Below are 13,951 nucleotides of genomic sequence, written 5' to 3'. Positions count from 1 at the left end.
GGGAGATGCCAGAGGACCGGATAATTTCAAACATTATGCCCTTGTTCAAAAAAAGGTTATAAGGAAGGATAAGCCCAGCAATTACAGTCTGCAGTTTAACTTCAGTGGTGGGCAAGATTCTAGAAACAATTAAGATAAAAGCAAAAAACTGCGGATGCTGGAAATCCAAAACAAAAATAAAAATACCTGGAAAAACTCAGCAGGTCTGACAGCATCTGCGGAGAGGAATACAGTTAATGTTTCGAGTCCGTATGACTCTTCAACAGAACTAAGGAAAAATAAAAGAGAGGTGAAATATAAGCTGGTTTAAGGGGGGGGTGTGGTGGGACAAGTAGAGCTGGATAGAGGGCCAGTGATAGGCGGAGATTGCCAAAAGATGTCATGGACAAAAGGACAAAGAGGTGTTGACGGTGGTGATATTAGCTAAGATATGTGCTAATAGGTGACATTAAGGGTAGAAAGGACGAGCAAGGTACAGATAGCCCAAGTGAGGGTGGGGTGGGGGGAAGGGATCAAAATAGGCTAAAAGGTAGAGATAAAACAATGGATGGAAATACATTTAAAAATAATGGAAAAAGGTGGGAAAAGAAAAATCTATATAAATTATTGGAAAAAAGGGGGATCGGAAAGTGGGTGGGGATGGAGGAGAGAGTTCATGATCTAAAGTTGTTGAACTCAATATTCAATCCGGAAGGCTGTAAAGTGCCTAGTTGGAAGATGAGGTGCTGTTCCTCCATTTTGCGTTGAGCTTCACTGGAACATTGCAGTAGGCCAAGGACGGACATGTGGGTATGAGAGCAGGGTGGAGTGTTGAAATGGCAAGCGACAGGGAGGTCTGGGTCATGCTTGCGGACAGACCGAAGGTGTTCCGCAAAGCGGTCACCCAGTCTGCGTTTGGTCTCTCCAATGTAGAGGAAACCACATTGGGAGCAGCGAATGCAGTAGACTAAATTGAGGGAAGTGCAAGTGAAATGCTGCTTCACTTGAAAGGAGCGTTTGGGCCCTTGGACGGTGAGGAGAGGGGAAGTAAAGGGGCAGGTGTTACACCTTCTGCGGTTGCATGGGAAGGTGCCGTGGGAGGGGGTTGAGGTGTAGGGGGTGATGGAGGAGTGGACCAGGGTGTCCCGGAGGGAACGATCCCTGCGGAATGCCGCTGGGGGGGGGTGCAAGGAAGATGTGTTTGGTGGTGGCATCATGCTGGAGTTGGCGGAAATGGCGGAGGATGATCCTTTGAATGCGGAGGCTGGTGGGGTGATAAGTGAGGACAAGGGGGACCCTATCACGGTTCTGGGAGGGAGAGGAAGGTGTGAAGGCGGATGTGCGGGAGATGGGCCGGACACGGTTGAGGGCCCTGTCAACCACCGTGGGTGGAAAACCTCTGTTAAGGAAGAAGGAAGACATGTCAGAGGAACTGTTTTTGAAAGTGGCATCATCAGAACAGATGCGATGGAGGCGAAGGAACTGAGAGAATGGGATGGAGTCCTTGCAGGAAGCGGGGCGTGAGGAGCTGTAGTCAAGGTAGCTGTGGGAGTCGGTAGGCTTGTAATGAATATTGGTGGACAGTCTATCACCAGAAATTGAGACAGAGAGGTCAGGAAAGAAAGGGAAGTGTCAGAAATGGACCATGTGAGAATGATGGAAAAATTAATAAATTTTTCCAGATCCAGACGAGAGCATGAAGCAGCACTGAAGCAATCATCGATTACCGGAGAAAGAGTAGTGGGAGGGGGCCGGAGTAGGACTGGAACAAGGAATGTTCCACATAACCCATAAAGAGACAGGCATAACTGGGGCCCATGCGGGTACCCATAGCCACACCTTTTATTTGGAGGAAGTAAGAGGAGTTTAAGGAGAAATTGTTCACTGAGAGAACAAGTTCATCCAGACGGAGGAGAGTAGTGGTGGATGGGGATTGTTCGGGCCTCTGTTCGAGGAAGAAGCGGAGAGCCCTCAGACCATTCCGGTGGGGGATGAAGGTGTAGAGGGATTGGACGTCCATGGTGAAGAGGAGGTGGTTGGGGCCAGGGAACTGGAAATTGTTGATATGATGTAGGGTGTCAGAGGAATCGCGGATGTAGGTGGGAAGGGACTGGACAAGGGGAGAGAGAATGGAGTCCAGATAGGAAGAAATGAGTTCCGTGGGGCAGGAACAGGCTGACACGATCGGTCTGCCGGGACAGTCCTGTTTGTGGATTTTGGGTAGGAGATAGAAGCGGGCCATCTGAGGTTGGGAGACTGAGGTTGGAAGCTGTGGAAGGACGATCTCCAGAGGAGATGAGGTCAGTAACGGTCCTGGAAACAATGGCTTGATGTTCAGTGGTGGGGTCATGGTCCAGGGGGAGGTAGGAGGAAGTGTCTGCGAGTTGACGCTCAGCCTCTGCAAGGTAGAGGTCAGTGCGCCAGACAACAACAGCACCACCCTTGTCAGCAGGTTTGATGACAATGTCAGGGTTGGACCTGAGAGAAACATTGTTTTATCTCTACCTTTTAGCCTATTTTGATCCCTTCCCCCCACCCCACCCTCACTTGGGCTATCTGTACCTTGCTTGTCCTGCTTTCTACCCTTAATGTCACCTATTAGCACATATCTTAGCTAATATCACCACCGTCAACACCTCTTTGTCCTTTTGTCTATGACATCTTTTGGCAATCTCCGCCTATCACTGGCCCTCTATCCAGCTCTACTTGTCTCACCCCCCCTTAAACCAGCTTATATTTCATCTCTCTTCTATTTTTCCTTAGTTCTGTTGAAGAGTCATACGGACTCGAAACGTTAACTGTGTTCCTCTCCGCAGATGCTGTCAGACCTGCAGAGTTTTTCCAGATATTTTTATTCTAGAAACAATTATTCGGGATAGATTTAATAGTCACATGGAAAAATATGGGTTAATAAGGAAGAGCCAGCATGGATTTCTAAAGGGGAAATTGTGTTTAACTAACTTGCTGGAGTTTTTTGAAGAGGTAACAGTAAAGTTCGATGAGGGTAATGCAGTTAATGTGGTGTACATGGATTTTCAAAGGGCATTTGATACAGCGCCACACAACAGACAGGTGAAAAATGTTATTGCTCATGGAATAAAAGAGACAGCAGCAATGTAGATACAAAATTGGCTGAAAAAAAGTAAGCAGAGTAATGGTCAATGGATATTTTTTTGGCTGGAGGAAGGTTTGTTGCGGATTTCCCCAGGGGTCAGTATTGAGACCCTTGCTTTACCTGATATATATTAATGACCTAGATCTTGGTATGCAGGGGACAATTTCAAAGTTTGCGGATAATGCGAAGCTTAGGAGTGTTCTAAACTGTGAGGAGGGCAACATAGAACTTCAAAAGGATGTAAACAAGTTGGTGGAGTGGGCAGATAGGTGACAGATGAAGCTCAATATGTGTGAGGTGATTCATTTTGGTAGGAAGAACATGAACAGACAATACAAAATAAGGGGTGAAATTTTGAAGGAGGTGCAGGAACAGAAAGACCTGGGTGTATATGCGCATTGATCGTTGAAGGTGGCAGGACAGGTGGAGAGAGCAATTTATAAAGCATATAGTATCCTGGACTTTATTAGTAGGTGCATAGAGTACAAGAGCAAGGAGATTATGCTGAATTTATATAAGACACTCGTTAGACCTCAGCTGGAATATTGAGTACAGTTCTGGACACCACATAGGAAGGATGTGAACACATTGGAGAGAGTGCAGAAGAGGTTTACAAGAATGGTTCCAGGGATGCAAAACTTCAGCCATGAGGATAGATTGGAGAGGTTGGGACTGTTCTCCTTGGAGAGAAGAAGGCTAAGAGGAGATTTGATAGAGATGATCAAAATCATGAGGCGTCTGAACAGAGTAGATAGGAAGAAGCTGTTCCCATTCGTAAAAGGATCAAGAACGAGAGCGCACAGATTTAAAGTGATTTGCAAAAGAAGTAAATGTGACGTGAGAAAAAAATCTTTTTATACAACGAGTGGTCCGGGTCTGGAATGCACTGCCTGGAAATGTGATGGAGGCAGGTTCAGTCAAGGCATTCAAGAGGTCATTAGATGGTTATTTGAATAGAAACAATGTGCAAGGGTATGAGGATAAAGCAGGACAATGGCACTAGGTCATAATGCTCATTTGGAGAGCAGGTGCAGACATGATGGACCAAATGGCCGCCTCCTGTGCCATTGAAACTCTGTGATTCTGTGACCCCAACCATTGGAGAGTTTTCCCCCTGATTCTCATTGACTCCAGTTTTGCTAGGGCTCCTTGATGCCACACTCATTCAAATGCTGCCTTGATGTCAAGGGCAGGTGGTCTCTCCTCCTTCCTTGGATTCAGCTCATTTGTCCTTGCTTGGACCAAGGCTGCAATGAGGTCATGAGGTGAGTGGCCTGGCAGAATCCAAACTGAGCTTTGGTGAGGAGGTTATTGCTGAGTAAGTGCCGTTTGATAGCACTGTTGACAATCCTTCCCATCACTTTGACGATGAGCAAGAGTAGACTGACGTGGATGCTAATTGGCTGGGTTGGATTTGTCCACCTCAGGGTTGTCGTCAACCATAGTCTGCATGAGGGAACGTTTTGAAAGGTTCTTCTCATGCCAAGCTATTTCTCACATCCACCCCTAATGCCCCCATGCCAAACTCTGCCCCTCCACCCATCCCATGGCCCCTCATGCCCTCCATGCAAACCTATGGCATGCAACCCATCCCTCATGCTAACTTATGCCCCTCTTATGCCCCCATGCAAAGCTATGGCACTTTCATGTCCATTCACCCACTATACATGGCACAGAACCAATCAAACTGAAAATGGCAATAGGATCTCTTTTTTAAAAAAAGCCTTTGAAAAATCATTTTTAAAAAGTCATTTATTGATAACTCTCTTTTTTAAAAAAAATACTCCTTTTTACTCCAGCTCAATAAAAGTGTCAATCATCCAGACCCTTTAGTATATCAATAGCTGAAACTGCAGGTACTTGAAATATCTTCATCTTGTGTAAATAAACATTGTGCAATTGACAGAATAGATCAGAGAGCTAGAGCTATCAATCAAGCAGTGTTTCCCCCAGGGGCTCAAGTGTTTCAAAGGCTAATGGATTTCTGGTTCAGTCAAGCCTCATTATGTACTCTTCAGTCATACTTGACTCAAAATGTGAACTTTGTTTCTATTTTCACAGATGCTGCCAGACCTCCTGAGTATTTACAGCACTTTTTGCTTTTATATCAAAGTCGATTGCTTTGGCTTACCCAGCATTTAACTCTGAGTAATTGTAGCTTATTGAACTTTGGATACCAAACAAGCAGTCTGACAACACTGATGCAGCAGATGGTTGGTGAAGAAGTTGGGTACACATGTGAAAGCTGATCCAAAGTTGTGGGTGATATCAAGGGGCAACATATAGGTGAGGAGGAGGGTCAATGATAGATCTACAAGGTTCCAGAGGTGACTGTGTGGGACAGAATGAAAATTCATTGCTGAAGATGCTCTTGCTACAATCATATGTAGGAGTGGAGCCAAGCAGGAAATGCCTCTGAACTAGACAATGGGGGAAAGTAATGGAGGATGGGTGGTGTGCTCAACTGTGTCAAACACTGCAAGGAGGGATAATGCATCGCATTGGATATCATTTGTGATGTTAAGCCTGTTTCAGAATCGTGGCAAAGACGGAAAACCCGATTGGAGAAATTTGAACAAGTGATCTGGTAGCGCTCCCTGACAATGCAGTATTCTCTTAGCACTGCTCTCAAGTGCCAGCCTGGATTAAATCATCTGATTCCATGCTTGGGTTTGAATGCACAATCTTCTGACTCAGAGGAGACTTGCATACTGACCCATTTATTTTTACTCTGTTTTCTGTCTGTCAATCAACCCTCAATCCCATGAGCCCTAAAACTGTCATAATTTATGTGGCAGCAGATCGAATACTTTTTGAAAATCCATATACACTATATTCTCAGGTTTGTCTTTATCTACCTCACTAGTTACATGCTCAAAAAACTCTAATTGGTTTGTTATACATGATTCCTTCCTTAAACCTCTCCACCTCCCTCTCTAAATACCCATCTATTTGACCACCCTAATATCTCTCTCCTTTATCTCACTGTCCAGTTTTGTCTGCTATGTCTCTATGAAGCACCTTGGGACATTTCTCCATGCTAAAGACACTATATAAATGCAAGTTTTTGTGACTTACAAAGTTTGGTTTAAAATCTTTTAGCATTGGTTCAGACAGATCATGGAATTTCCTATACTTGACTACTAAAAGCAGATTAACAGGATGTCTGCCCAAATGAGTAAGTGTGTAGGTATGCTTTTCCAAAAAAAAAAATCCTGATGCAGGTATATTTGAGCAGGACCATGTGGTGTTGTGGAGTGGTAGGATACAGATTCTATACTTCACTCTGCTAGGAAGGCATTCTGAAGCCCAGTTTTGTGGGAAGGTGCTGATCATAGGTCCAATAACTCCCAATAGTGGAGAGAATTGGCTGGGGAGTTTGAATCTACAAAGGAAAATTTTAATTTTAATTTAATTAATTTTAATTTTAATTTGTAAATGCTTATTTTAACCCTTCCCATTCTGTGGGAAACTGACTGGAACAGGTTGGGTTCCTGTTTAACGTGCCACACCAAAATCAGTGGAAAGCAAAACCTGATGGAATATAAAACAGCCAGTAAACCCAATCCCGTCAGCTTCAAGCTGGATGGGTTAGGTGAAAATGATGCCCAAAGGTTTCACATTCTTTTGCAATGAATCATATTGATTTTTAATTATTTTTTGTCTAATGTCCCATAGCTCCAGATTTGGGATACTGCTGGACAAGAACGGTTTCGATCCATCACACAGAGCTACTACCGCAGTGCAAATGCCTTAATATTGACCTATGATATCACATGTGAAGAATCTTTCCGCTGTCTTCCTGAATGGCTGAGGGAGATTGAGCAGTATGCAAGCAATAAAGTTACCACTGTTTTAGTTGGTAAGTCAAAAGAGCAGTGCCTACAGTTTATCATGGTTAATGCAATAATTGTGCACCTTAGTTTTGTTAATTTGTCCTTTTGATGTAAGCAAAGCTGCATTTGTTGCCTTGAGAAGGTATTTATGCATGTTCTCCATGAATTGCCGCATTCCTTTTGAACCCACAATGTTGGGGAATTCCATGATTCTGACCCAGTGACACTGAAGAAATGGCAATGTACATCCAAGACAGGGTTGTGTGTGTCTTGGAAGCAGTGGTATTACTACAACAATGCTACTTATGTTGTTGAGATCAAAGGGAAGTTATTGTTGAAGTAACATTAGCGCATTGTTGCAGTGAATTTTGTACATTGTACATACTGGAGCAACAATTTGCCGGTGTTGGAGAAGGTGAATATTAATTGAGATGCAGGGGTAGAAATTAAGTACCCTGACTTGAGCCTTGTAGATGGTAGAGAGGGTCAGCAGGTGAGCCACATCAGAATATCCAGTTTCTGTTCTGCTCTTGTGGCCGAGATGCTATGGTTGGTCCAGTTCAGCTTCTGGCCAGTGGTGATGTCTAGAGTATAGATGGTTCCATTAAAGACCTCATGACATCTCATCACATAAACCTCTACAGATGTTATTGCATTTACCTTTAATGGTTGATTTTGCACCCGTGGCTGTTGTGTGACAAGTTTCAAGAACCAGGAGGTCACCTGTGAAGAGGTACAGAGGAGTGGGAAATGGGGAAGAGCACAGGTGAGGAAACTGAAGTTGGGGGAGCAATGTATAGAGAGGAAACCAGAGATAGGAAGAACTTTGATTGGACCAGTAACTAATGATAACTCAATGAAATTGCACTTATAACTAAGTAATGCTAGTAAAATTCAGATTCCTAACATAACCAAAAGTACTTACTGATAGTTTATATGTAACTAGGAGTAAATTATGTAACACCCTAATATTCTACCCGTAACTAGTGGTAATCCTAAAACCACCTGGTATTTTCTGGGAAATGCCTGGTCATTTCGGGGCGGTTGGGAATCCTATATATTTGAGGTTTGATTAAACATTATATTTTGACAGACATTTTAGACTAACTGGAAATAACAAGCCTTCCTCCATTATTTAATAGCAAGTTTGAATAGATTGCAGTGTGAAAGTATAGTAATGTTGTTTAAGGGGGCACAGTTTAAAAATAGAGTATCCCATTTAAGACACAGATGAAGAGGAATTTCTTCTCTTGAGGGTTGTTAACCTTTGGAATTCTTTCCCCAAAGAGCAGTGGAGGCTGAATGTATTCAAGGTGGAGTTGGATTTTTGATCGACACGGGAGTTGAGGGTTATGGGGGACAGACAGGAAGGTGGACTTAAGTCCACTTTCCAATCAGCCATAATTTTATTGAAGGGCTGAATGGCCCGCTCCTGCTCCTATTTCTTATGATCTTATAATGTTAAAGTGCCCTGAAGGGACTGCAGTTCACATTCCATGACTTCATTGAATTTTCTTTACCTCTGATCCTCCAGGGCTTTCCAGTTTCCTGTTTTGATGCAAATTTGGTCAATCTGTGGCTGAGAGAAAATTGGTCAACATGTGTAACTACATTTGCATTTGTTACCTTCTCCTTCTGCTGGGAAGGTGGGAGAAAAATCCCGTTGAAAAAATTGTTTCTCACTTGAAATTTTGTCCAATGGACTTCCATGTTCCTAGTATTTTATTACTGTTATCTGAAAATTCCTGGCTGTTAAAGGCTGTCCTAGCTGTATCGGGCTACTGCAGCAATATTTCCAGCATCCCTTATTGAAGCTGGAAGTGTCATAGGAAAGGTTGTACAATATTGCTTACTCGAGGCCTATACAGCTAGCATGAGTGCCTCTACCCATGCTAATATGTTACCCCCTACACCATGAGCTTTGATTTTGTGAAGTAACCTTTGTGGCACCTGTCAAATACCTTCTGCATATCCAAGAACACCACATCTGCAAATCCCCTTTTTATCCCTGTTGCTTGGTATTTCCCTTTCACAAAATCATGTTGACTCTGCCTGTTTATATTATGAATTTCTAAATGTCATGCCATTACGTCCTTAATAATTGTTTCTAGCATTTTCCCTATGATGGACATTAAGCTAACCAGCTTATAGTTTCCTGCTTTCTGTCTCCTTCCTTTCTTGAATAGAGTTGTTACATTGAGGTGTATAAAATTGAGGGGCATAGATAGGGTAGACAGGAAGGAACTTTTCTCCTTGGTGGAGCGATCAATAACCAGGTGGCATAGATTTAAGGTAAGGGGCAGGAGGTTTAGAGGGGATGTGAGGAGGAATTTTTTCACCCACAGGGTGGAGGGAATCTGGAACTCACTGCCTGAAAGGGTGGTAGAGGCAGAAACCCTCATAACATTTAAGAAGTATTTGGATGAGCACTTCCGATGCCATGGCACATAAGGCTATGGGCCTAGTGCTGGAAAATAGGATTAGAATAGTTAGGTACTTGTTTGACTGGGGCAGGCCGATGGGCCGAAGGGCCTTTTTCTTGTGCTGTAGACCTCTATGACTCTATTCGCGATTTTCCAATCCAGTCGGATCTTTTCAGAATCTAGAGAATTTTGGAAGATCACAACCAATGCATCTACTATTCTGCAGCCACTTACTTGAAGACCCTAAGATGACAGCCATCAGGTCCAGGAAACTTGTGAACCGTTAGCTCTAATAGTTTCCCCAATACTTTTTCCCTAGTGGTTGTGATTGTTTTAAGTTCCTCTCTTTTACCGCTTGATTTTTCAAGTGTTCTTGGCTTGTTTTTTGTGTCTTCTACAGTGAAGACAGACGCAAAATACCTTTTTCAACGCTTCCACTGTTTCTCTGTTTCTCATCATTTATTCTCCAGTCTCGCACTCTAAGGGATCAAGGCTCAATTAGCTACTCTTTTCCTTTTTTAAACACTTGTGGAAACTCTTTCCATCTGTTCTTATATTTCTAGCTAGCTTTCTCTCATACTCTTAATGTCTCCCTCCTTATTAATTTTTTTTGTCATATTCTTTGCTTATTTCTAAAATTTGCCCAGTCTTTTGACTTACCACTAACCTACACAGTATTGTTTACATTTTCTTTCAATTTGATGCTACCTTTAATTTCTTTAATTAGCCACGGATGGTGCATCCTTCTCCTCCTTGTCTCCTTCTTTCTCACTGGAATATATCTGCTGAGAGTTATGGAAAATCTCCTTAAACATCTGCCACTACATTTCTACAGACATACCTTTTCATCTATTTTCTCAGTTCACTTTAGCCAACCTGGTCCTCATAACCTTGTAATTGTCTTATTTAAGTTAAGACATTAGTCTTAAACCCACATTTCTCACCCTCTCTCTTTCAAACTGAATGCAAAATTCAATCATGTTTTGATCACTGCTCCCTAGAGGCTCCTTTACTATGAGGTCATTAATTAAACCTGACTCATTGCACACCACCAGGCTTGTTGTCTACTTGGCTCTAGAATATACTGCTCTAAGAAATTGTCCCAAAAGCACTCTCTGCACTCATCTTCCAGGCTACCTTTGCCAATCTGATTGGTCCAATCTATGTGTAGATTAAAATCACCCATAATTATTGCCGTACCTTCCTTTGAAGCCCCCTTATTTCTTCCTGTATACCCTGTCCAACAGTGCAGTTACTGTTAGGCCTTCAAGCTTCTCCCACAAGTAACTTCTGTAACACTGGATTCATGCAAATTTTTGAGGGTTTACCCAAGGTAGGCAGAAGGCTTTGGTAATGAGTTATGATTGATATCATCATGTGTCCCAGTTCATGTTCCTGGATCCTGAACCAGATGCAATGGCATCCACAGTAAGTGGCCTTAGTGCCCCATCTCCTCAGATCAAAGTTCCTGAGAAGGAGCTCAAAGCAAACCCATTGTGGCTACAGAGAGAGATAGCAGGATTATTATTATCAGAGCATGAAATGTGTATTTGGTTAGCAACCAGAAGGCCTTGATGCCATCTGTCATGACTGATTTTGGCAGCTATAATAGTCGCATCTCTTACTTTTGAGTATAAACCCCTTTAAAGAGCATAACCACAGTAGGGAATATTAGGATTGTTATGTACACTCAATCCACAAATATAAGGAGGATTCGGTCCTTTCAGGCGGAGTGCAGTTCAGATCTGCTAACTTGCACTCAGGCATGGGTGGGGGAATGGGAATTGACTCCATAGAATCATACCAAGAATAATGTCCAATCGAAATCATCGTGGAAGGTCTTTGAAGGACATAAGGACCCCTGCCTGGGTTAAAAATGTTCTTCTGGACTGTCTTCCTGATGGATTTTTTTTAATCCACTTTATCTGAAGAAAACAAATAATTTGGACTCCTATAGCACCTTCCATTGTGGTTCAAAGTACTTCACAGCCGAAGAAGAATGCAAATGTAATATCTCCAAACAAATGTAATATCTCCAAATTTGCAGATGACACAAAACTGTGCGGGAGGGTGAGCTGTGAGGAGGATGCAGGGATGCTTCAGTGTGATTTAGACAAGCTGAGTGAGTGGGCAAATGCATGGTAAATGCAGTATAATGTGGATAAATGTGAGGTTATCCACTTTGGTAGCAAAAACAGGAAGGCAGATTATTATCTGAATGGCTATAAATTGAGAGGGGAACGTGCAACGAGACCTGGGTGTCCTCTTACACCAGTCGCTGAAGGTAAGCATGCAGGTGCAGCAGGTGGTAAAGAAGGAAGAAATGGTACGTTGGCCTTCATAGCCAGAGGATTCGAGTACAGGAACGGGGATGTCTTGCTGCAATTGTACAGGGCCTTGGTGAGACCACACCTGGAATATTGTGTGCAGTTTTGGTCTCCTTATCTGAGGAAGTATGTTCTTGCTATAGAGGGAGTGCAGCAAAGGTTTACCAGACTGATTCCTGGGATGGCGGGACTGACATGAGGAGAGATTGAGTCGGTTAGGATTATATTCGCTGCAGTTCAGAAGAATGAAGGGGGATCTCATAGAAACCTATAAAATTCTAACAGGACTAGACAGGGTAAATGCAGGAAGGATGTTCCCGATGGTGGGGGAGTCTAGAACCAGGGGTCACAGTCTGAGGATACGGGGTAGGCCATTTAGGACTGAGATGAGGAGAGATTTCTTCACCCAGAGAGTGGTGAGCCTGTGGAATTTGCTACCACAGAAAGCAGTTGAGGCCAAAACATTATATGTTTTCAAGAAGGAGTTAGATATGGCTCTTGGGGTGAAAGGGATCAAAGGATATGGGGAGAAAGCAGGAGCAGGCTATTGAGTTGGATGATCAGCCATGATCATAATGAATGGTGGAGCAGGCTAGAAGGGCTGAATGGCCTACTCCTATATTCTATTTTTCTATGAATTTTTGGAGTATAATCACTGTTGTGTTGTAAAACATGGCAGACAATGTTGTTTGTGGTACATTGTGCACAGTACGGTAGTACAAACAATAATTATATAAATAATCAAATTCTGTTTGGATGGGATATCTAGATGTTGGCCAAGGCATGAGGAGAAATGCCCTGCTCTTCTTCAAATAGCGCCACTAGTTTTCTTACATCCATCTGAGAGGGCAGATGTGTTTATTTTAATGTTTCTTCTGATTTGTCATGCTTGTTAATAGCCCAGATTTTGGCATTGAAATGATGGTGAAACTGTGTCTGCTGACATTACCCTTTAAAACTGACAGCAACTTCTGACATCCATACATGCACAGTTAAACAGAAATCTAGTTGCTCCTCCACAAGGTGTGTTGTTGATGTCCCCACAGACAACAATCTTCTGAAATCACTGAACTGATGTAAACTTCGGGTTTTATACATTAAATATAAACGATTATATCACTGTTAAAACTCCTGAAGAAAGTTATGCCTTGTTAATGGGGTGTAACTGGGTTTTCAGTGGCATATGAAGTCATAACTACTAGCCAAGAGCCTCTTAGGCCCTGGAAAACACATTTTATATTTCTGGAATGTCAATTTTTTTCCATTATAATGTTATGACTGGGATGGGAGGAGTGCAGAAATTATCAAGCCCTACTACTCTGCAGGCCATACCGTTAATTAAATGTTTAATTGTAGCCAATTGTGTACCTATACCTCTAGTACCTAGAAGAAAAGGGACGCTGACCAGGCTTCTTTCAAAATACTCGATGATTAACTTATTTTAAAACAAAACTTCTTTTTACAAGTTGCAAGTACTAGTTAACACACAATTGTAATTGCGATTTATAACTATATCTTCCTAAAGAATTCCCCCAGCATGCACACAGACAAACAATGGACAAACAGATAGAGTCTCTGCAGGGATGGGCTTTGGAGGATGGGTGTTATAAAATAAAGGATTAAGTCCGCAGGGTCTCATTGCCGTCGACCTGGAGTTCCCTCGTGTGAAGATGGACCGCTGGTCCTGGTGGATGTCTGGAAGTTCTCACCAACTGGTCTCAGCCTTGCAGGTCCAAATGCAGACCAGTTGCATTCAGAAGAGGGTTCTCTGGCTACAGGTTGATAGCCACACACAATTGCAGACAAGGTAGAGAGGGGGAGTCAATTAGGGTAGCCTTCCTTCCCCAGCTTGTTCCCCAACAAGACTGCAAGCAAAACCACAGGTTCAAACTTAAGGTTTGTCTCTGCTATGCGATTGCCTTTTTACCTTCCAGCTTTTGATTAATTAAAGTGCTTTGCAATTCAAAACAAACAACTCCTTCTTAAGTGCCATATAGGTCAGGTGATTTCTTGGAAGTGGCCTGCTTGTTGACAGTTCCAAGGTGAACTTAAGACCTTTTTTAAAAAAAAAATCCCAGGTTGGCATCTGAATGTATAATTAATGCCAAGTCCTTCCATTTTGTAAAAGAAAAGTTCAGCCTCGAGAGAAATGATTCCAACAATTTCATAATTTTCTTTACAATTATCTTTTTGAAGTTTGTTTGATATTTCAGCTTCTAATGCTTATGTCCCAATTTTTTGTCCTCTGGAAAATTTTATTGAAGTAATATA

At 42.6% G+C, this 13,951-nt stretch overlaps 1 protein-coding gene across 4 annotated transcripts in view; it reads left to right on the top strand.

Annotated features, from left to right (window-relative positions):
• The window catches only part of rab30 (RAB30, member RAS oncogene family), a 103,442-nt gene that overhangs the window by 81,669 nt on the left and 7,822 nt on the right, over positions 1-13,951 (top strand). For all 4 annotated transcript variants that reach the window (XM_078545699.1, XM_078545697.1, XM_078545696.1 and 1 more), the window contains one exon: positions 6,773-6,956. In XM_078545699.1, coding sequence (XP_078401825.1) covers positions 6,773-6,956 — 184 coding nt within the window. The remainder of the gene's footprint in view (positions 1-6,772; positions 6,957-13,951) is intronic.

The sequence above is a fragment of the Cetorhinus maximus genome, chromosome 7 (assembly GCF_964194155.1).
Source record: "Cetorhinus maximus chromosome 7, sCetMax3.hap1.1, whole genome shotgun sequence".
Taxonomy (NCBI): domain Eukaryota; kingdom Metazoa; phylum Chordata; class Chondrichthyes; order Lamniformes; family Cetorhinidae; genus Cetorhinus; species Cetorhinus maximus.
The sequence above is the reverse complement of the archived record's forward strand: the minus strand, read 5'-3'. Positions and strand labels throughout refer to the sequence as shown.